At 29.3% G+C, this 23,730-nt stretch overlaps 1 protein-coding gene across 2 annotated transcripts in view; it reads left to right on the top strand.

Moving 5' to 3' along the window:
• The first annotated feature begins 836 nt into the window (after nt 1-836).
• LOC129967117 (neuroligin-1-like) overlaps nt 837-23,730 on the top strand; it is a 700,350-nt gene continuing 677,456 nt past the window's right edge. For both annotated transcript variants that reach the window (XM_056081798.1, XM_056081797.1), the window contains exon 1: nt 837-1,362. In XM_056081798.1, coding sequence (XP_055937773.1) covers nt 873-1,362 — 490 coding nt within the window. In that variant the 5' untranslated portion in view covers nt 837-872. The remainder of the gene's footprint in view (nt 1,363-23,730) is intronic.

Genomic DNA, 23,730 nt, shown 5'->3' with positions numbered 1-23,730 from the left:
AGTTGGCTCTGGCACGCGGTGCAGAGAGGACCCCGAAGCGCGTCTGCTGCCTTTTTCGCTATTTCTTTGCGATGAAACCTTTATAAATTATTAGCTTATCGCGAAGGACAATTTTTTAGATATTTTCAATCAGATTTGGAAATATAAGAGAGAAAGTTTGATAAGTTTACGAAGAGCAGAAGTTCATATTTGTGACTATTGCAAACCCCAACATTTGTGAAAAGTTAAGCACTTCTCCATTGCATTCAGCAAATTTCGACGACCGATTGGTATATATATATATACACACACACATGTATATAACCAAAAAAATCTTTTAAGCGCAATAAACTCATTGATATCGGGTTTTATTCATCATGTAAATTCCTGCATATTTATATGCGCAAGACATTCCTGTTAATGATTTCAGATAACAAGGAGAAAACGAACTCGGTTATTTTCTATTAATTTTAAAATAATTTATTTCCATTAGTCGACATTGCGTTACTGGTGTATTAAGTCTATGCGTAAAATAGTTTTTTTTCCCAAAATAATTTCATGAAAGGATCTCAGCAATTTTAAGATGTAAATTTCACTTTCATCTCGATTGGCAGTGTTTAACAAATTATTTTCTTTGTAAGGGTACTTTGAATCTGATCATTTGCTAATAATTTAACATTAATAAATTCTAAGGAAAATCAAATTAATTTTATAAAAGGAAAATAATTTTCACATCAGATATTTCTATTTACTTTTTAAGTCAATTTACCGTTGCTGATTTTTATGAAAAACATTTTTCATAATACTTCACATGACATTAGTTTGGATTTCGATTAAATAATACTTTTCGCTAATCTGATAAGTAACAATTTCAATGTTATAATAGTTCAAAAATGAATAGCATCAAAGAAAACATCTTAAACAGACAAAATTGCTTTTTGGAAAAAATGCGCATAACATTTTTAATAATCGCTCTCTTTTTCACAAATGTCGTGGATTCCATAAACCAAATGGAACTGGATTCTCGTCACTTGAGTACTCGTGTGGTACATACCAGATATGGTACTCTGAGAGGATTTATCAGTACATTGTCGAATCGTGAACTGCAACCTGTGGAAGTATTCCTAGGGGTACCCTATGCCGGGGCTCCCACCGGAGCTCTCCGTTTTATGCCGCCAGTAACTTCCCCTCACTGGAAAGGAGTTCGACTGGCGGACAGTTACGGATCAGTGTGTCCACAAAAATGGCCAGACATCAAAAACGAGACAGAAGCCTTGAAAAGAATGCCACTTGGAAGACTTCGCTATCTTCAAAGACTTCTGCCTATGCTGTTTAATCAGAGTGAAGATTGTTTATATTTGAATATCTTCGCCCCTGCGTTTGGTAAGTACCGAACATTTTATTCATGCGAGAAGTAATAAAAACTTATTGAGGGATTTCAAAGGAAATTGAATAACTGATATTTGAATCATTTAAATAAATATATTTGGAATATTGGAAAAGAACGTTAAAAATTTGAAAAAGAAATAAATGAAATGTTCAAAAAGCCCACCAAAAATCGTAAATAATTTAAATGAAATGTTTCTTAAGAATATTTTAAAATGAAAGATAAAAAAAAAAACCCAAGAAAATTTGTCCAAAAGTTAAAAATAAATAAATAGAATGAGAAGATTGGCATAGCGATAAAGAAATGAAACTTTTAAAGCAATTTTTATTTCCCAAATTAGATAAATAAGGGTATTAACGTAATAATTTAAAATCAAAGATATAGAAATTTGCTGTATACATTCCTAAATATGTTGATAAAGTAATAGAGAGTTCATATAGATAAGAAATTTAAGAAATATTGGACAAATTATTATTTTTATATTGTCCTGTTGATAGATAATTATTTCAAAATAGCAGATTAATATTATCTTTTAAATATTTTTTAAAAATATTATGCCCATTTTTGTATGTTTTTTTATGTATGCCCCATATTTGTTTAAAATGCTGTATGTTGCTTTATTTATTACTGGAAGAATTTTTTCGCAGGCCGTATGCACATTGAATTAGTATATCTAAGTTAAATATTTACTTAACTAAAATTGAAATTTATTTAAATAATAATTGATTTTAACAATTTAGGACAAAAATTGCATCAAATTTATTAACAATGAGAGATTGTATAAGCCTCTTGCCTGAATTGAAATGACAATGCATCCTTGAAACATAAGCTTCCTTCTTTTGAAATAATAGAAAAATTAAAACTCAAATATAAAGTGAATTCATCAAGCTAATTGGTTTCACACTTATCCTGTTTAAAAGGAATCACACTTTTTTCAAAAGTGCGAATCTAATTAGATTGTCTATACTTATAACATAAAGTAAATGTTGTTAAGTGAATGCATAATATAATGCAAATGTTCTAATTCCAGGTTGCAAATGTTCTAATTCCAGGTTTCAAATGCTCTAATTCCAGGTTGCAAATGTTCTAATCCCAGGTTGCAAATGTTCTGTAAACATCATATGATTTGAATCAAATTTTAATCTATATTATTGGAACATACGAAAAACTATTGAATGTATATATTTAATAAATTGAAGTTTTCGTATTCATTAAAAATAATAATAAGCAATTTTATCTTTTCTATTGAAATGACCTAATAATTTTGTTAATTTATATGTTTTCAAATGCATAAAGAATCTATCTGCAAAGATCATACGAAATTTCAAAAGTTTGTATATTTGTATTTTATTTATTTTTCACTTTCGTGGAAAAAAAATTATAAATGGCAATAATTTTTCGCACAGGAAGCAAACGACAATTTTAATAATATACAAAAATAATATTTAATTTAAATTAATTTATTATTTAAATTTTAATGGAATAATAATGATGTTATATTGAAAAAATGTTATTTAGCAGAGCAGATGCAGATTAAAAGACTTTTATAAAAATGAAAAAAAACTTTGGGAACTTTATTTAATATTATCTTTATGCACTAAGTTTAGAAAAATACCATTTGAAGTTTTCGCAATTTAAATAAGAATTTGACTACATTTCTGTCTGCTGTATGCTCTTTTGTCACTCCGGAATACTATCATTCCCTTGTTTGAGAGAATCAATATGTACGTTGTTTATTTTGCAGACGATAAAAGTAAATATCGTTTGAGAAAAAGAATCAAGCATGAATATATTTGGAAGAAACGTCTTCATTTTTTCACAACTATCGCACAGTTTTTAATATTTCATTGATTAGAAAGATGAATAGAAGGAGAAAAAATTCAGAGCATGTTTTGAAAAACAGTTATATTTGTTACATGGAAAGTTGTATTTCTTTTTATCTGGAAGCCTTTGAAAAGTATTTTTATTTGCGACAAAGAAAATCCGAATCTCTAACAAGCAAAAATGTACATAAATATGAAAGGGAAAAAAGTGTAATTGTATTTTATCAAACAGGTTTTGCTTCCAAAGCTATTAACACGATGTAAATATTTTTTAACTTCTGATTTTTAAAAAAAAATTTTTGAAGAGAAAAAATGATTATTTATGGTAGGATGATTATTTATTCATGTTTCATTTTTTATAGCTTATTTTTATTTTTTTTTAGATTTGCATGTGGCTATTCTTATTTTTTAATAATTTCTTTTGATGTTTCTGTCATAGAAAGTTAAGTTTTGATAGTTCTGCAAAAAGTTATATATATATATATATATATATAATAAGATTTATTGATTTTTATAAGGAATTCCGAGTAAAGTTATTATTTCATTAAAATTTTTACAGCAATTATAAGAAAGGATTAAAATTAAAATTATTTTAGTTATTTTTGTTAAACTAAGCAGCCTAGATTCTTTCAGAGATAAAATTTTACTGATGTAAAATTTTATAACAGCTTTGTGTTAAAAATAAGAAATTTTTAGTAAGTATTCAAACATCAACAAAGGATAATGTCGCGAACATTTATGTTGATATTGAACAAATTAGTAATGGCAATCACAAATATAATTTGAATCATACGTTATGCCTGCATACTATTTTAAGAGATTTTATATAAAATTAAATATATTTTGTCATGTTTATCATATTATCGAAAAATTAAAAAGCAAGAACTCAGCCAGAGGAGACATAAAACCATAGAATTGTACTGAGCTACCGAATTTAATGTGTAATGAACCAAAATGTCAGTGAGGATATATATTTTAATTCGATATGGATATATATTTTAATTCGATATGGATATATATTTTAATTTAATTCATAAAATGATATAATAAGTAATACAATTAGTAACTAATAGCATACTTCATAGTACGGCCACGCTGTCATTAAATAACATAAATTCTGTCCATAGCATGAAACGAAATGCGTGATTTATTATTTAATATCATTCATGTCCACATTTCTTCAATTTTTTTGAAGTACTTAAGCGAAAATAAATTTACTTAGATTCATTTTTATGTTCTATAGTATTTGAAGGTATTTACGTTCGTATTCAATTAAATGAATAGAATGAACAATTTTCTTATAAATTTGATTTTTTTACTTTCCAGTGTTCCAAAATAAAATTTTTAATATCATTTCTTTTCATATACCCATAAGGGAATTGTTACGAAATATGGATGTTATTCAATTATATGAACTGCTCACTCATTATTAAGAACAAATAAATTCTTGAAAAGTAAATTTATATGTATATTTTATATATTTCTTAAAAAAATTAATGATTCGATTCAAAATTCTCAACATTAAATTTTGTTCTGTTGATGCGAAAAATTTGTTGGGATTTATATCATAATCCGAACATTTTTGTAAATAGATTAATAAAAGTTTAATCCTTAATAAAAACTTACATTTTGATAAAAGAAATTATATAATAAATTAATAAAAAATTGCATTACATTATAACGAAATAAAATTAAATTAAAACTAGATTATAATAATAAATTAATTGAAATTTTAAATTTGATTTTAAAAAAAGATAGATTTATTTTAATAAAAAGTAAAATAAAAGCAAAACAAATTATTTTTTTGGTGGATTATCTTTTTAAAAAACCTGAAAATTACTTTCCCTTTTTTACTATAATATCGATGTGAGTTACTGAAGATTTTTTCCCCCAATAATATTGGACAATGAATGAAGCTCATTGTCTGTTGCTCATTATGTCGTTTCGTTACATGCCAAATGCACTGGGACTTATTTTAAACTTTTCTTATTTTTGTTCTTTCATCCGAAGTTGCTTATCTGTTGATGAATGTTACATTGACAGCCATCTGTTGCGAATAAAAGAAAAGCTTGCCTGAAAAAAGTTTTATGACTAAAAGTAACTTTGAAATCTTACAACTCAAAAAGTGTTTGGGCCAATAATAATGTTATTATTTATATTTTCAATTAATTATTGAAGATTATGTAAGATCAGCGTAAATTACTAATAATTAATTTTGTATATTGCAAAAATGTATTTTTATCGATGTATATAATGTATCGATTATATACATACATACATAATATAATTAAATGTATAATTATAAATAATACATTTATAATAATGTTATTATTTATAAATGTATATAATGTATCGATATATAGCAAATGTAGACTTTCGGTTTGTTTTAAAAATGTAAAGGAACTGATGAACACTTTTCATACATTTTCAAATTATTAACTTAGACAAATTTCTTTCAATAGCATATATAAAACGTCAAATTATTTCAATCAGCAATATGAACGCCATTTCCTAAAGAAAAGCCTTTCATATTATTAAGTTTTATTTTAATGATTTGTTAAAATAAAAAAATAAAAATAAAATGTTGGAAGAAAATCTTATGTTGTACAACGTATCTGATGAATGAATAAAAGAAAAACCAATTCTCTTTTTCTACAAAATAGGATTAATTTGTAATATAAATAATAACATTACTGTCCCAAGAAATATATTTCTGTTATTGTCTTTAATATTATGAAACAAAAGGACTATGGGCTGAAAATAAATTTTATGAAAAAGAATATTTATCATTTTATTAAGCTTTGAATGAGAAATATAACAATCACACCTTTTCTTCTTAGATACGATTATTTTTTTTTAAAAAAAATTAAGTTTACTCTTTTATATTAAATGATTTACTCGTGATGGCAATTTCTGGAGGAAAATCTTTCTGTTTCTTCTTTTTTCCCAGTATTTTTAAAACCAGATACTGATGTCATTTAAATAAAAACATTTCCTCACAAGGTATTTCTCTATTCAAAATAGGTGCTATTTTCTTTAATTAGAATTTTTAATAAGAACTGCCACTTCTTCTCAGAATTAGAATCATTAAATTCCACTTTGTTACTAAATGAATATAATTGCTTGCCTTAACTTTCTAAAATAATTAATGAACCTGTAAATCAATCATTTATGAATTAAATTCGGAAAAGTATACATTTAAAAGAATTATCTTTTAAATTGCAATGAAGATGTAACATTTTTCATTTGTAAGAATTAATTGCAAATCTTAAAGTGATCTATTCAAAAAAATCGAAATTCTAAAATACAGAAGGACAATTAAAACGGTAAACAAAACATGTCAGGCGTACTTTTCATATCTCCGCACTGACGTCCATTCAGATCTGGAAATGTATTAGCAACGCTAATATGAGTCTGCACAATCACGTTTGCTTTAAATATCCGGTGTAAACTTCACGAGCGTTATGAATCATCAAGATTTGAATCAAGATTGTTTTCAGGAGGCGAAAAGGATTGTATCAGGAACTAGAACTGTGTTTAAATGAGACTGAAATGGAGGGATATAAGAAAGCGGTTTTATTGTTGGAAGCATTAGTCGGAGAAAGTTTCAATTTCAAAAAGAGAAGAATTCGGTCAAACACAGGGCTTTCTGAGAAGGTACACTACTGTATTCGCTGCATGTGTGTGGCTCATTGGTAGGTGGATGTGTTGTGTTCTCATTGGAAAACTGTTTTTGTTTTGGTGTCAGTAATGTTGGTTAAAAAGAGGCGAGATGAACCTAGGTGTCGGCTTCGTATACTCACTGAATTGATATCAAAAGTTGTTGTCGGATGAGCAATTTCCTATGATAACAAGAGCACTCTCGTCACTGTCCCTTGCACCGTGACAGCAAGTTTGTAAATCTTCTGCTTGAATCAATTGAGCTCTCATTTCTGATCACTGTTCTGAATAGGCGATTTCCAAAAACGCTGCTGCTGTTGCTTTACAGAATGTTGAAGTACTGCTTTGACTATCAAGATCACTAGATGGAGCATGTATGGGACATCATTAGACGTCGTCTACAATCAACACAGATCGTCACTTATTTAACTGTATAACAGCAATAGTTATGGAACTCTACTCCATAAAATAGTGCATGGTATCTGTACGGTAAAATAGTGCATGGTATCTGTACGACGTAATATATATACAATTCCATGTTTGCATTCAGACGCTTGCGTTTTGACAACGACAGCGTTTATTAATTTATGATTACTCCATGCTTGAAATGACTCTCCTCTCGCTTACACGTTATTCTGTGACCTTAAAACCTAAATAAATGTTATCTAAACAAATGCTTTGTCCTAAATTGTCTTCATTTAAGATAAATTCTTGGTATTGCAAATTCATTTTTTGCTGGTATATTTTTCTGAAATTATACGGATTAATGCCATGTTGGACCTAAATTGATATTAATAAGAAAAATTTTACCTGATGAATTATGAATAAGGAATTCAATGATGAATTCTGAATTTAAAAAAATCATGTATATGTAATGGTATCTCTTAAATCTAAATTAATTTCTTAATTTTTATTTTATATTAACCCATGATAACTTCATTCTAAAATGTTCCTGATCCAAATTCCATCTTTTTATTTAATTATTTCCAACACGCGCCTAATAAAATTGCTGACTTTGTGATTCTCATGCCGGCGGCTAAGACATAAAAATCCTTAACATCTGCACATCATTTTATGAAGATATCCAAGATTCCCTTGCCAAAATCGACAAGTGGCAACGAAATCCCTATCAGAATCTCATAGTAAAATCACTGAAGAGAAAAAATTCGGTCGCTTTGTTCTTGTGTCGCGTGAAACAGACATTGTGTTTACATATGTATTATGAAAACGGTATTTGTATTTACTTTCAACGGTGCATTAATAAATGCGCAGATGCTATCAAAAGAATACTTTTAAATACAGAAACTAAGTGTTGAATGTTACTCAAACACAGTAGCATGTATTCTAACGAAATTTAATTTTTATTGCTGAATACTTTCTTTAAGTCATTAAATATATTGTTATTTTCTTTGAATATTTTCAGGCTATTTCAAAATTAAATTAAATTGATCAATTAAAAAGAAGTTATTTTTGATGTCTGTAAAAAAAAATCCAAAAAATAAATTCATATGTTATGGAAATTTATTTCTGATGAGGCAATATTTTTTTTCTTTTTAAGTTGTACTTTATTATAAAACCAATTATATTTTCTTTGAAGTTATTTTCTTGCAATTATTCTTGTAATAATAATATTTTATCAACAAGTATGCTGAAACTGAGAATCTTTCTCGTAATTTTTTTTTTGATTATGACTTAAATTATATTATGCTTTTGATAGTGACTTAAATAATAATTTAAAATAATCATGCAAACATCTCATTGTAAATAACATTTTTTCTTTTTATTCTACCTTCAACTGTAAATAAATGAAGAGCACTTCAAATCATAATTAAAAAGGTTCTCTTTCTCTATTTTTTAAAAGAAAGAATGGCTTTTTGAAAATTAAATAATCTAACATAATGATTTAATTATGGAGCATCCTTTTACCACTCTTACAATTTTCTATGAATATTCGTTTTTAAAAGAAAGTTAATTCATTAGATGACTTACTTTAACTGTCCTTTTTTTAACTTATATATTCAATGTGTTTAATTGTACTTTTTAAAAACCTATGAAAGGTTTGCTTTGCTAATTTATATCTATTTGATTGTTATAAATTCTTTTCTTGCTCGTTTCAGATTCTATTAATGCTGTTGTTTGCTGGAATTGTAAATGCATTATTTTCTAATTGTTTTGTAAATATTATTTATAGCACCATACTGGTTCTGATATAATTACGTGATTCTATATAATATTTAAAATGGTAATTTTGAATCAAAAAAAGGTGGAATGGGTGGGAAATCATATTGCACAATTTCATTTCATAGGATATTAAACTGAACTAAAACTTATTCGTGACAAACATTATACATTTGGAGGAAAAGGATTCGATTCATGCGGTTTCACAGCTTCAGGACAAAAATAATTGCCTACATCATCATTAGCTTAAGTTAGGCTACAACAGGTTTTACTTCATTTTTTAAATATACATTTAAAGCTCAAATATACATTTAAATATACATTTAAAGCTCAAAAATATATCTTTGGCTTGAATTCAGAATTTTTCTAAATCCGTTGTATCATGCTTGAATGCTTATTTGGTGATACATTCATGGTTTGCAATTAATATTATCCAAAAATTAAATATTTGTTTTAGACACGTTTTCCCAACCGATTGAAACAAAAATTCCACATAGAAGTACATTTGTCGTCACAAAATTTCATACAAAATTTAATATATTTAAATAATTCCGTTTTGAGTTCTCGCGTTTATATATTTCTGAAAGTACGGACCGGGAGATAGCCAACCACTTGTTGCACGTGACTTAAATTTTAACAGGTATCTGCACTACACACTACAATCTGTGTGTCGAATTTTATTCTTCCAGCTCTTTTCGTTTCATAGTTATCGTGTGAACTTAACATCAGGACAGACGGATTTACTCAGAATTTATTCTGCTTAAAATTTGTTAGAAATCTGAAAATTTGGTGTAAAGACCGTACACCAAATTTCAACCGTACAGCTCGTTTTTTTTTTTTTGCTATCTTTGTCCTAGACAAGCAGACGGACATTTTCCAAAAATGGGATCTTCGAACTCGGGGAGGTCTGAAACTCGTCAAAATCCCGAGTCCGAATTTTTTGACGATTGCAACACTTTCTCTGTACTTCGAATACGTAGCACATTTTGTGGAAGATTCGTGGCGATAGTTAGAAACATTAATATTTATGCATCCAAAGAAAAAATGGCGGCTAAGAACAAATGCTGTAAATATTCCATTATTCGAGGGTATGCAGAATGAAATAAGGTACCTACTTTTGACCAGCGCACTAGTTTAGTCCATTTAGCCATGTACTGATTGAGCATTAAATCTGTTTCTTGGATGAACCTCTGAATTCTGAAATGATTTAATGACTATGACGATGAGTTCATTTTATTCTTATCAGTGGATCGAATTTTACCTCGTGTTTAATGAGGTAGAGTTGAGTTGAAATCATCGAACAAAGAAGCCGTGTTGTATCACATTGAATCCTAAACGACATACCTATTTTGATCTAAACGAGACCTATTTTGAGATAAGTTGTTGAAAAAAGTGCAATATTCATGAATATCTGATAATGGACTTGATGTACTAAAAGATTTTGTTTTTCTGCTAGATGCTTCCTTTGGTGCAAACGATAAGATCGAAAGGGTGATTCGTCCAGGTAAAATTTGTAAGATGTGGTGTACTATCATCACTTTCAAAGAATTCAGAGTTACCAACAATATTAATGGATTAATTGCAAGTAAGATAAAAATGTCCTGAATATGTTGAATGAAATGATAAGATTATTTTTCAACGTAGTTTTCGTATTTCATGCTTTAAAGTAAAAATGCCTTAAATGCGCTATATATATATATATATGTGTGTGTGTGTGTGTGTATAGGTACAGTGGCTCAAAAAATTGAGAGTACACCTTACTTTTACTTGATGGATGCAACTTTCAATATAAATAACACATTACCTGAAAGTGGAAACTTGTTTTTATTTTTACACATAACAAATGGTTTAAATTAGAGTAAAAATAAAGAGAAATCAACTAAAAACTTCTAAATTGAAAAGTTTCAGAAGCATTTTGAATGAACATACAAAGAATTTTGCCTCAAATAATTGAGAATACACCAATGAAATTTTTGTAATATCACGCATAGAAACAGTGTCACTATTAATTTGTATGTCTTTTGGCTCTTATAATGGTCTCTAAACGTCATGGTTCCGATTCGACCAGTTTTTGGTGGTATCTGAAAATATTTTAACCCATTCGTTTTACCCCACTTTTTTTTAAAAATCGGTTTTGTTTCTAATTTTGTGTTTGGGAACCACTGCTTCGAGTGTGGCCCACGAATATTAAATGGTATTGATGTCGCGGTACTATGGTGATATGTGTAACTGCTTTTTACAATGAAAAAGATTCCATATTGTGAAGTTATGTATATTCTGTTTGGGGTCGTTGTCCTACTGGAAAATGAAATTTCATTCTAAACCCAAATTATTGGCACTTTCCTTTAGATTGCCGCGAAGTATATCCAAGTAAACCATATCGTTTATTATGCCATCTATAAAAATTAAATTTCCTGCCCCGGATGAAGCCATGCAACCTCAAATGATGACGGAGTCACCATGTTTAACTGGAGGACGTACATTTTTTGATTCCAAAGCAATATTAGGCTTTCTCCATACTGTACGATGGCTGTCACTGCCAAACGGGTTGAGTTTTTCCTTCATTACTAAATATAGCTTTCTTCCAAAAATTATTGATCTTCATTTGATCAGTTTTTGCAAACTTCAAATGCTTTTTCTGAATTTGCAAGCTGATGAACGATTTCTCTCTAACAATGCGACTTTTATATCCAGCTTGTCTAATGGCATTTAGCACAGTTTCAGCACTTACACTTCTGCCTATGATTTGAAAAGTTTCTGCAACAAGTTGGATGAACCATATGGTCGCAACAATCTAAAGAAAAGTGTTAAAAATTTCGGTTTAGATGGAAATTCCATTTTCCAGCAGGACAATGACCCCAAACAGAATGCACGTAACTTCAAAATATGGTGTCTTTTTCATTCTAAACAGCAGATACACACACCACCACAGTACTACGACATGAATGTCATTGAATATTCGTGGGCCACACTCGAAGCAGTGGTCCCAAAACACAAAATTAGAAACATAACCGATTTAAAAAAAGTGGTGCAAAACGAATGGGTTAAAATATTTTCAGATACCACCAAAAACTGGTCGAATCGGAACCATGACGTTTAGAGGCCATTGAAACAGCCAAAAGACATGCAATTTAATAGTGACACTTTGTTTTTATACGTGATATTGCAAAAATTTCATATGTGTATTCTCAATATTTTGAAGAAAATTCTGCGTATTTTATATTTAAAATGCTTCTGAAACTTTTCAATTAAAAAATTTTTCGTTGATTTTTCTTTATTTTTACTCTAAATTAAACCATTTGTTATGTGTAAAAATAAAAACATGTTTCCACTTTCAGGTAATGTGTTATTTATATTGAAAGTTGCATTTATCAAGTAATTTGAGCCACTGTATATGCATCATATACAGTAGTCATAAATATTGTTCTTTATCGGAACATAATTTAATAAGATTCAGGGAATAGTGTCTTAAAATATACTTGCATTCTTGGTAGAAAATGAAGTCAAATAGCTGAGTAAACAAAGTATTTGAATGTAAGTATTACTTTTATCAAGCAGAATCATTTTACTCTCTGAAAAGTGGGCGAGGAAGTAGTTTCCTTAAAGCGTATTTTGAATGCAAAATTCTTCATTATATCTATAAAAATGACGTACAACAAAGTCGTTTCGAGGACTAAATATTCGGAACAAAGTTTTTTTGAAATTCGAAATGTTTGAAGTCCTGCTATACTAAATAGAAAATGCAATATGGACGGCAACCTAACTCGTTCATAGATTTTCAAAAAGAATTGTGTAGAATTCGAGGGAGAGTCGAATAAAGTAACATTAACTACTGCAAAAATAATTCTTTTGAGAAGTTTTGACAAATAGGCGACTTAAGTACATTCTTGAGTTACATGAAAGTACATAAAGTTTATATCTTGTCATATTCTTTAGAATCAGTCTGAATTTATAGATATAAAAAGATTAATTTACGAATAAAAAACATAAAAAGATTAATTTTGAATGTTGGTCAACGGTGTAAGATGGATCTTAAACAGTAGATTGATTTTAGAGATTCTACCAGACCGAAATTTTCTTTGTTTCTCTAAATTTGAGGCATCTGGTCAAATCTTTCATTAATTACCCTGCCATTATTTTAATAGAATGCTAATATTTGTGATAGTGTAGCGCAGCGATTCTCAACCTGTGGGGAGCGCCCCCCTAGGGGGGGCGCGAGCACACTAGAAGGGGGGCGCGAGAATATCCAAGAGAAAATATTATTTTAAAAAATTTATTAACTGACTGAAAGGAAAGCACACATAGACATATTAAATATGCCGAAATGTATTTTCTTTTCTAACTTATTAGAGTAAAACAACTTACTAAACCAAAACATACGAAATTAAAAACAAATTTAATAATTATTAGTGACTTTCTTGGGCCTGTCTTGCAGAGCAAAGTTTTTCGAAGCAAGGCTTAGTATTAGAAATAGCCACTCTCAGTTCTGCTTCTACATTTTGTTTCCAAAGAAGCCACAGCAGAAAATCCAGTTTCACAAAGGTAGAATGTTGAATGGTAAAAGAATGTGAAATGTTTTTAGTGCAGAAAAATCATCCTTACTCCTGCCCAAAATTCAAATAGTGATTTATTACTAAATTGTCTTTTAGTTTCGCCACTTGTCGTGAAGTCTATGAATGTTTCTTCCTCATCAATTGAGAGTACTTCGGAAGTCTTATGAAATGGATCCCTAATGCACTCGTAACTTGCTATCAGTATGTCGTCACCATGAAAATACTTCTTAAAATTCTTTGCCAGCATGGCTAAATGATTTTCAATGGTTACAAAACAACTTTTACATGTTCTTCTTCAGCCTTATAAGTTTTAGTACAATCATCCACATTTGCAAACATTGTTAGGTTTTTTGCTTTAAATTTCTGCTTCACAATTTCAATGTCCTACAAAAAGAATTAACTTTATCACTCGTATCCAACAGATGTGTATTTGCTCCTTGGAGTTGAAGATTCAAGTTATTTAATTTCTCGAATATGTCGACCAAGTACCTCAATTTCATCACAAATAAACCATCGCGAAAATTCTTGGCCTCCTGTCTGTTTTCTTCTTCTAGGAAAATGGCAATTTCTTCTTTTAGCAAATTCATAAACACGTTGCAAAAATTTCCCACGTGATGACTATTTTGCCTCGCAATAAAATAGAAACGCTGAATGTACTGAACCCATGTCTTTACAAAGTGCGGAAAAGATTCTTGATCTCAGGGGTTTCATTTTTATATAATGTACTACGGTTACAACCGTAGTTAACACAATATTCAAACCAGTACTAATTTCTTTCGAAGCCAAAGTTTCTCTGTGGATCATGCAATGTGTGCACTGAGGAGAGGTTTGTTTTACAAGTGCTTCTATACCTTGGAATCTTCCGGACATTGAATGATCATCATCGGTGCATATTCTGACGCAATTTTTCCATTCTGTTTGCCTCGCTCATAAAATCATTTAAAATAGCAAATAATGCGACCGCTGATGTTTTGAGTTCTGTTGGTTTGCAGAAAAGTAGTTCTTCTATTACTGACATATTATCACAAATTCGAACATCGGCAATTAAATGAGCATCTTTATTACTATCTGTTAAATTGTATTGAAAACAATTTGTCGCGCAACTTCGAGAAAAGCTGACACTGTACCTCTTCAGCTATATCACCAATTCGATGAGCAACAGTATCATTTGAAAGATGTATGGACTGCAATTGTTTTGAAAAATTATCTCCAAACATAGTTTCTACAATCTGAATTGCTGCAGGCAAAATAAGCTCTTCACCAATACTGTGAGGTTTTTTACATCTGGCTATTTTATATGAACTTTGTAAGATGCAATTAAAGCTTTTTTATTCACGGATAAAGTTTCTTTAAAAAATGATTTTTGCTTTTTATATGATTTCAATTTTAATTCGAAGAATTCTCTGGATTTTTGACGTACTCACTATGAAGCGTTTCCAAATGTCGTTTAAGTTTATTAGGTTTCATGCTATTTGCGGCTAACATTTTTGAGCAAATGATACACAGGGGCCATTCTTCTTTATTTACTGCAGTACTGGTAAACACAAAATTTAAGTATTCTTGAGAATATTTCCTTGATTTTATTTTCGGAACCACGCTCATCTGTGTACTTGTTAATGCTTGATTATCGTCTAATGCTCGCTTACTTCCGCTTAAAAATTTATTCACGAGTCTGCATAAATCTGCTGCCGTGAATATTTAATATGGTGAATTGCAATTAACACGAAAACATATATAACATACACATTCACGATAGATTCGATAGCGATAAAAGGATCGAATCGAATGAGACTGGCTGGAATTGAAATTTGCGTTATCGAACATTTTCCTTTTTCCTATGAGAAAACATTTGCTCCGCGCATGCTCGAGATGGCATCGGTCGTGAGGATTCCCTTCCACAAATATTGGTTATTTTTTTTTTTTTTTACTTTCTTTTAATCATGCTTTTGTTTTATTTCTTTTATTGTTCGAAAAAATGTATTCCCAATTTCTAAATTTAGCTCACCCCGTCTAGGTTAACTTTCATTTACGAATTTTCCAACTTTCATATGCTTTTACGTTATCTCCCTGTTTGGTTTTCATTTGAAATATAATATTTAAATTTTCTCCGCTGTCATTCGCTGCATCTGTTCACCGCCCGCTTGTCTAAAATGCAAGATATGGTTTCTCGCCAACATTGGCTCGCTTTTACTCTTGTTTTGGCAGTTAGTTAAAAATAATTTAAAAACAGAATCCAAAATACTCATTATACATTATTTTTGTATACATTTTATTGCAAGCGGGAGGCGCAATGAAAATTATGATTGAAAACTGGGCCACGAATACTGAGAGGTTGAGAAACGCTGGTGTAGCGTATTCTGATGTTGTTTCAAATTAATTGGTATCGGGCGGCTGAACCGAAATCAATCATTGCAGCTATTAATTAATAATAAGCCCAATCGAAGGCTGAGATGGACATAGATCTATATATATTTTCACTCGTTGAAACGAACTTTTTTCGTCTTTAAGCGAAAACAGCACATAACTTCGTTCAAACCTTTCGTTATTCGGTTAATCTGGAAAAATTATTTCAATCAATAAATCTTTTATCTAATTTTCTTGTTTTAAATTACTTTTCCGTTTTGATAAGTACATATATGGAGAGAGAAAAGTAAAGTTAATGCAATTATTTAGTAATCTTAAATAGAGGAATTTGAATCAGAGTGATTTTTCTGATTCCGTTTAATTGATTAGTACAGAATAATCTTATTGTGGAAAATACCAAATGAAGAGATGGCCATTTCTTTAACTATTAGCATTGATTGAACTGTTAAAATTCGCATTTTATAGTTTTTTTAGTTTGGAATGAATTATTATAAAACGAAGATTGATTGTTGTATATCATCTTGTCAATTAAGGGTCTTTTTTCGGAATATTTCAAAATGCACTCTACAGAGATTTGGTGGGTTTTTTTTTGTTTGTTTAATGATTAGAGATGTATTCAAGATAAGAAGTTTCTGTTACAGTAGTTTTTTATTTAATTTAGTTTATTACCATTATTGTCCCTATTTTAAAGAAAACGGATGCTATTTTGCCGTTTAATGTTGAGTCATTTTCCAAAAACAAGAATATATCTCCAAAATTCCTCGCCAAACTCTGAGGACATTTGATATTATGATCGCACTAGATTCATATATGCTGCCGTACCTTGGCAGAAACAGGTTTAGAACATAGAACACTTCCGAAGCTCAAGGTTCCCGAAGCTCAGATCTTATTTCCAAAGGCATCGCGGTCCCAGATTTTGGATTGTGATCCACAGTTAAAGGAACCCTTCAGGATATTTTGAAAAGCTATTACTTCAAATTAAAGGATTTCACTTTTCAGAATAAAAATTTCATTTCGAAATTATGAGTTGCATTTTGAAGATAAAGCGTATAAGTTTAAAATAGTTGCGTTAACTTAATCTTCACTCTATCAAATTCCACATTTCTCAAATGTCACGGAATATGATATTCTAGCAGGAGTTTTGCTACATAAGATTCACGCTTACGTCGAATTTTCGATGTTTGAAAATCACTGCTGCATATTGCCTTTATGCTGGAGAAAGAAGTTTTAGGAACAATAAATGCATTTATATCTCATTGATGTTTCTGCATTATGACTGAGGTGATGTCAGTTTTACTGCATTAGGTATAAGTTGATACACGATGTGTATGATAGAGCCGGTAACCAATTCTTTCCTTAACGAAATGAAACCGGATACTCTGTGGGTCCTTGTTCTTGCGCGGAGAGTGGTGGCTGATAATGATGCGAAATTGATTTTAAATTGGGATTTTGTTTCCTAGGAATAGGTATGGATGACGATATGCCAGCGGCCTTAGTTGTAAGAGTGATTGACAGATGGGCCAGAAGAGGAAAAGATGGACAATAGTAGCATGGATGTTTGTTTTATTATATAAAATAAAATAAAACTTCATGCATTCTCGTTACACTACATGAAGTCTTATGGCGAATATATCATATTGATATAGCATCTCTCAACAGTAAACGAGTGTGGCAAAGGAGATTATCAAGCGATACTGAAAACTGATTCCGAATCTGTATCAGATTAGAAGTATTTGATAGTTTTGCGTGACTGACACAAAGTATCAAGCTATCAAATCAGTATCATCGAAACCTATTTTGCTTAGAATCTGTTGTTTGAAAAGGTGCATTGTTAAGATAAATGCATGTGTAATGCAATTACTAGTGTATTTTAGTAAATTACTAGTGCACTAGTAAAATTACTAGTGTATTTTATGAGATCGGAAGTCGTAAGAATACGTCACCAATTTTAAAAGATACCTTATATGCTAATATGCAATGTAGAAATATTCATTATTTATCAAATTCTCAGAAAAATTTGAGATTTTATAAAATGATTATTAAAGAAATTTTAAAAGGCAAAAATCAGACATCACTGATAATCAAATAAATCTCTAGTTTTCTTTTTCTTTTTAAAAAATTATTTTAGTTATCATCGCTGTATTCAAGTGTTGGGAGAAGCAAAAAGAAATATTGCGACTTATATATAAGAGAGCTAAAATAGACAATTGTATTTTTCAGGACAATATTCTTGCAGTTCCAATCTTCTTCATAATGCCAGGCATATTCAGAGAAATGCGGAAAAAAATCAATTAAGAAGAAAACGTGTTTAGTTCCTTTGAGTTTTTTAGACACTGAATGGAACGCTCGCATTATTCTACTTCATTGATATTGCAACAGAGGAAAAAACATTTTCTTGAGCTATCTCAGCGGAAGTTTTTATTTTGTAATCCCGATAATAATGATAAAAAATAAAACCTGCCGATAAAAAAGCCTGTCGTTAAAAATTTTCGTTTCCATTTCATAACAAAAGAACATTCAGACATATAAATTCGAACACATTCCGTAAAAGCACAAAATTTACACTTTTATTTAATAATAAAGGACGATGAATATTCTCCCGGGTAATTATTTATCTAGACGCTTCGAAACATATTTTCGCTTTCCAATGCCTACATCCTTCAAAGAACTATTGTAATCGGTTTATACTTGTTTTCGAACAATTAGCAGAGTTATTTCATCTTATATTAAAGAATAAGATTCCACACACTTATTTTACACATATATTGTCAAAACATTGTTCTAGATATATAAAGAATTCTTATTTTATTAGTGAATGAAGGTTTCTTTTTTTCAGATTTGTTTACATAATTTCCTTCTCATTGAGATAAAACAGAAATTCTGTGTAAAATATTGCAATATCCAAATGACATTTTTTGGATTATATCCAGAGCAACTCTTAAATTCGCATTCTTTATTTAGTCTCTTTTAATGCCAAAAGTACTCGAAATTCTATTATAGAGTCATTTAATATTTCTATGAAGCACTTTCTGTTTAGCATTCTTTATTTTAGTTCATTCATGCATCGAGGATGTTAGTAGTATTTGTTAAAATAAATGGCGTAAACTTGGTTTTGGGAATACGATGAATATCACTGAGTGTCACGAATTCTTTTTGTTCGCCATATAATTCTAGTAAACAGCGTGGAAGGAAATTCGATTTTTATTGCTTTTTGCAGTTTCCTGGGCATAAATTACATTTAGTTTTTACAGTTAGCGTTTGCAAACGATAAAAAAAAAAAGTTGATTTGGAGCTATTCCAAACTTTGCCATTTGGGAAAAGCCATTGGCAAAAATCGAAAGCTTGTTGCCAATGTTCTTCAAAATATTATGTTGGATATCCTTTTCTTGAAGTTAATCATCACTATCTTTCAAACAAGAACAGCTGGTGTGCATAAAAATTATAAAACCGTAATAGCGACAGTCGAATGTCTTTTTTTTTGGCAATTCTATAAAAAGTGGCAAAATTATTTTTTCTTTAAAAATATAATAAATTGCGACTCAAGGGGCTTAAAAAATTTAGCAGCTGTTTATTATTTTCAACTGAAATTTTGTCGATAGGAATGATCCTTAATATAAATTTACATAGGCGTTTCAGTATAAAATGTGGATTTTCACGCCAGTAAATTGGTTTAAGTCATTTCAAAAGAAAATAGGGCATTTCTATAAAGTAATGAAATTTATAGCAATAGATAAAATTTCATATTTTTTGTCTCCTAATTTGGTGGACATGTTTTCCGATTATAATTCTATTTTAATAACAAGTCAATCAACAATAGAAGAACTTTCATTCCATTGAAGTTTTCATTAATATGCCTTACATAATATTAAAAACTAAGTTCTTTTATTGTTTTGAATTAAATGCGTTACGGGACACTAGATGTAAACATGCAATATAAATATTATGCAAAAGAATTGTATGATGTTAAATGGCATATACTGATTGAAGACAGAAGAAAATTTTGAATCCATTATTATTACAATTCAAATCCAAAATTGTTGTGACATCTTGATGAATAGTACTTGAATTTTCTAATAGCTGATAATAACAAATAATTTATATCATTAATATCTATTAAATTTCTAATGCGCTAATATTAATGGCAAGTGAAAAAAAATATTTGCTGAGTTAAATTTAATGACAAACCCATTATGCTAAATGTGAATTTTCGCAAATAATATCATAAGAAATTTGGCAACAACGGCAAACTCTGACACTTACACCCCTTTCCAGAAAAAATTTCTTTTTTATTTTTATAGTCAAAAACTTCTCAAAATAGTAGTACGTCGAAAGCTGCGACTATTTGTAGCTAAAAAAAATGTAATCGTCTCCTTGTCTTAGTACTAGGACCTTAAGTTAGGAAAAACTCTGTAAATTTGAGTAATTCTCTTTTAAAATATAGAATTTTACTACACAAATATATACTACTAAAGTTTAAAACTAAATTCTAGTAGAATATAGCAAAGTAATTTTAAATTCATTGAAAATACATCCAAGGATTATTTATTTAAGTTAAATAATTTAGTATTATGAACTTACTCAATCACGGGTTGGGAGCAAACATTTTCATAAAAATTCTTTCCTTTTAAGTACTTTGCCAGGTGAGAATTGTTATTTTAGTATATTTAAGATGCTGGAGAGCAAACGCTGAAATTCAATTTTTGCCTTTATTTAATGTTAAATATTTTATCAAATTTTGTCATGACTTAAAATTTATATTTATTTTGTCATTTTTCTGAAATTAATGTAGAATTCTGATTATTATAAAAAGAATTGCGTTTGTTCCTAAATATCTTTAATGTAAAAAAGTCTCATGATATCAATATAGGATTACTACTTCTATCTACTTCACTAGTTTAAAATTGAGTCTCACGAATTTTTTAACTATTTTTTTTACTATTAAGCAGTGAAAAAATATAGAATTAATGTCAGAAATAATTACCATTTATTTTTAAAAATATGAAATATCTGGCAGTTCTCATATTTATTTTTTACGTAATATTTATCTCGCAATTATGCAAATCAACTTCATCATGCAATTAATAAATTTTAAAATAGAGTGTTTAAATAAACCCGTATTGAAGCAATTAATTATGATATAATAATTTACTTTATTTACATTAATCTATGTAATGATTCAAAATGACTTGAGTAACTATGTGTGTAATAAAAAAACTAAATGATATAAATCACCATTCAGAAAAATCTCATCATCTTCTCAAAAGTGAAATAATTTTCTACAATACCACATATGCAAGGTTTGAAGAAACATTATATCATTAAGAAATCAATGCTGCATAAATTTCGACATTAGGAGAAATACTATTTTAAGCAGTTGCCGAAGGAATCTAAAGCATACACTGCTGTTTTTTTAAAAAGAATAGTCGATCCATAGTTTGAGAACAAATGCAGGGTTTTTTAAAATAGCGAGATAAACCACAGAATTAAATCCGGCGTACGAAAACGAGTCATTTTTGCAATAACTCATGAGACTAAAAAAGATGGGGGGAGGGGGTGAATGAACGCTACTACAAAATATCTTTGTCAGTGAATTAAATAAAATAAATGATTACACCTGATAAAATGTTCAACGCAGACATAAAGGAATACAACTTTACAAAAGCACAACAAAACCAAATAGAGATTCACACCTTGGAACTTACTTTAATTTACAATTATTTCCTTTTGTATATTTATTTTAATTTACACTTACTTTACTTTGAACGCTTACTTTAATTTACATTTACTTTATTTTGAAAACTGACTCATTATTAAAATTTATCTGCTAATAAATTTAAATAATGAAGTTTTAAAACTGTTATTGATTGAGCTTATCCTATGGTAAATTTGTTATTTTGAAATATATAAAGTTTATTTAGTAAAATTGTCTCTTTAAATATGCATTGTTCATTTTATATGACAATTTTTTTTAATATTTACTTCAATGACAATGCGCCTCGCTGAATATCTATCATTTGCGTACAGTTTTCATTGCAATGAGGATTTTTTTCCACAGAGTACCTCTAGAACGAATCACCAATCAACTTGCGATTGATTCAATCAATTTTAGCAATTATTTTAAAATGTGCACGAAATAATTCTTGATAGTCTAAAATAGTGAATGAATTTATATTAGGGTTTATCTCAGAAAATCGGTACATTTTAAATATATGAAAGTGCCAAAAAGATTTCACTAAATGTGATAAATAGTTTCAAGAAATTGCATAAAAAGTAAGAAGATATATTAATATTATCTATTTGCCTTCTCTTATGCTAAGTACAGAGAAAGAAGTGATTACACCAAATTACTCGATTAAAAATATTTGAAATCGAGTATATAACTTAAAAACGTTTTAAGCTATACGGATGAAATGAGTTATATGGTCTTTACACCAAATTCGAATATTTTTATCAAATTTTCTGCAAAATCTATTCAGAGAAATTCTTTCACTAGCTAGCTAGAGAGCTAGATGGATAAAATTCCGTACACAAATCTTACATCTGCATTTAGATATCTATAAAAATTCTGAGCCAAATCAAACCAGGGCCGAACGTCTGTCGATTTGTAGTTTCGGGGACATACGAACGCGATATGTCAAAAACACATTGACTGAAATATATAAAATTTCGAATGTTATTTTGGATTGCAATTATGGCTCTGTATCGAATTTAGGTTTCAATAGGTTCGGAAAAAGTGTGTTTAAAATACAAATTCACCTTTATTAAAAAGTATGCGGGAAAGTTTTGGGAAGACCCACTGGTTAAAATATTTGAAATCTTCATGCTTCTTCTTCAAAGGCAAAAAATATGCTAAGAGGCGAATTATTTTTTACTCTTGAATCTAATCCGTCAAATGAGTCATTTTACACACATTATGGAAACAAGCTCATTCACCATCATTGTTGAATTTGACTGGGAGATCACAATTTCACAGCAGTGTTTGGAATTGAATTTCATATTTTTTTCTTCTATAAGATGGGCAAAAAATTACAAATTATATCTACGTAACGGTAATGAATTGACATTCTAGTTAAAATTAACATTTGCTACAGAATGAAATAAGTATTTTATTTTCCCTTGCGTTTAGATAAGCAAGTAATATAGAAAAAAAAAATCTTTTCCTCCAAGTTTTTCAAAAAAAAAAAAAAAGCGAATAAATTCCAAAGCAGCGATATTTTATACAGGTTATCAATAACGTTCTCTTTTTGCGCCAGACACATATTAAAACGTGCAGATATTGAACTTTCTGTAGAGCAGAAGATAATGTATTTCTTTCCCTGCGTACCCTACTTCCCCTCTTTTTCCTTTTATTTATTTATTTTTTGTCTATAAAATATTCTGTTTTCTCCTTCAGATATTTTGATCTAGTCACTTTAACATTTTTATCGTTCGTTTCACTTTAGTTACGCATGCTACGAGATGTTACGAGATTTTTCACTTCGATGTAAGTTAAAGTTATTTTTTTTATTTAGGTTGTGTAGTTTGCGAGACAGATAAAAATACAAGGATTACTATGAGGGGACAATATAACTTTTCGTAGTAATGCCTTTTTTTTTTTTTTGAGAAATTGTTTCTTATGTAGATTAATTTTTAGCTAGTTTTTTAAAAAAAATTAGAGAATCTACTTTAATAAGGTGTTTTCAAATCTGAGCTTGAAGATTAAAAAAAAATTTAAGGTAAGCATAGAACAATGCTATGTATTTTTACAACCGTTGCAAAAGTTTACAGAATTTCAATATTAATGTTC

This window comes from Argiope bruennichi, chromosome 4 (genome assembly GCF_947563725.1).
Source record: "Argiope bruennichi chromosome 4, qqArgBrue1.1, whole genome shotgun sequence".
Taxonomy (NCBI): domain Eukaryota; kingdom Metazoa; phylum Arthropoda; class Arachnida; order Araneae; family Araneidae; genus Argiope; species Argiope bruennichi.
Note: the sequence above shows the minus strand (reverse complement) of the source record. Positions and strands in the feature narration are given on the sequence as shown.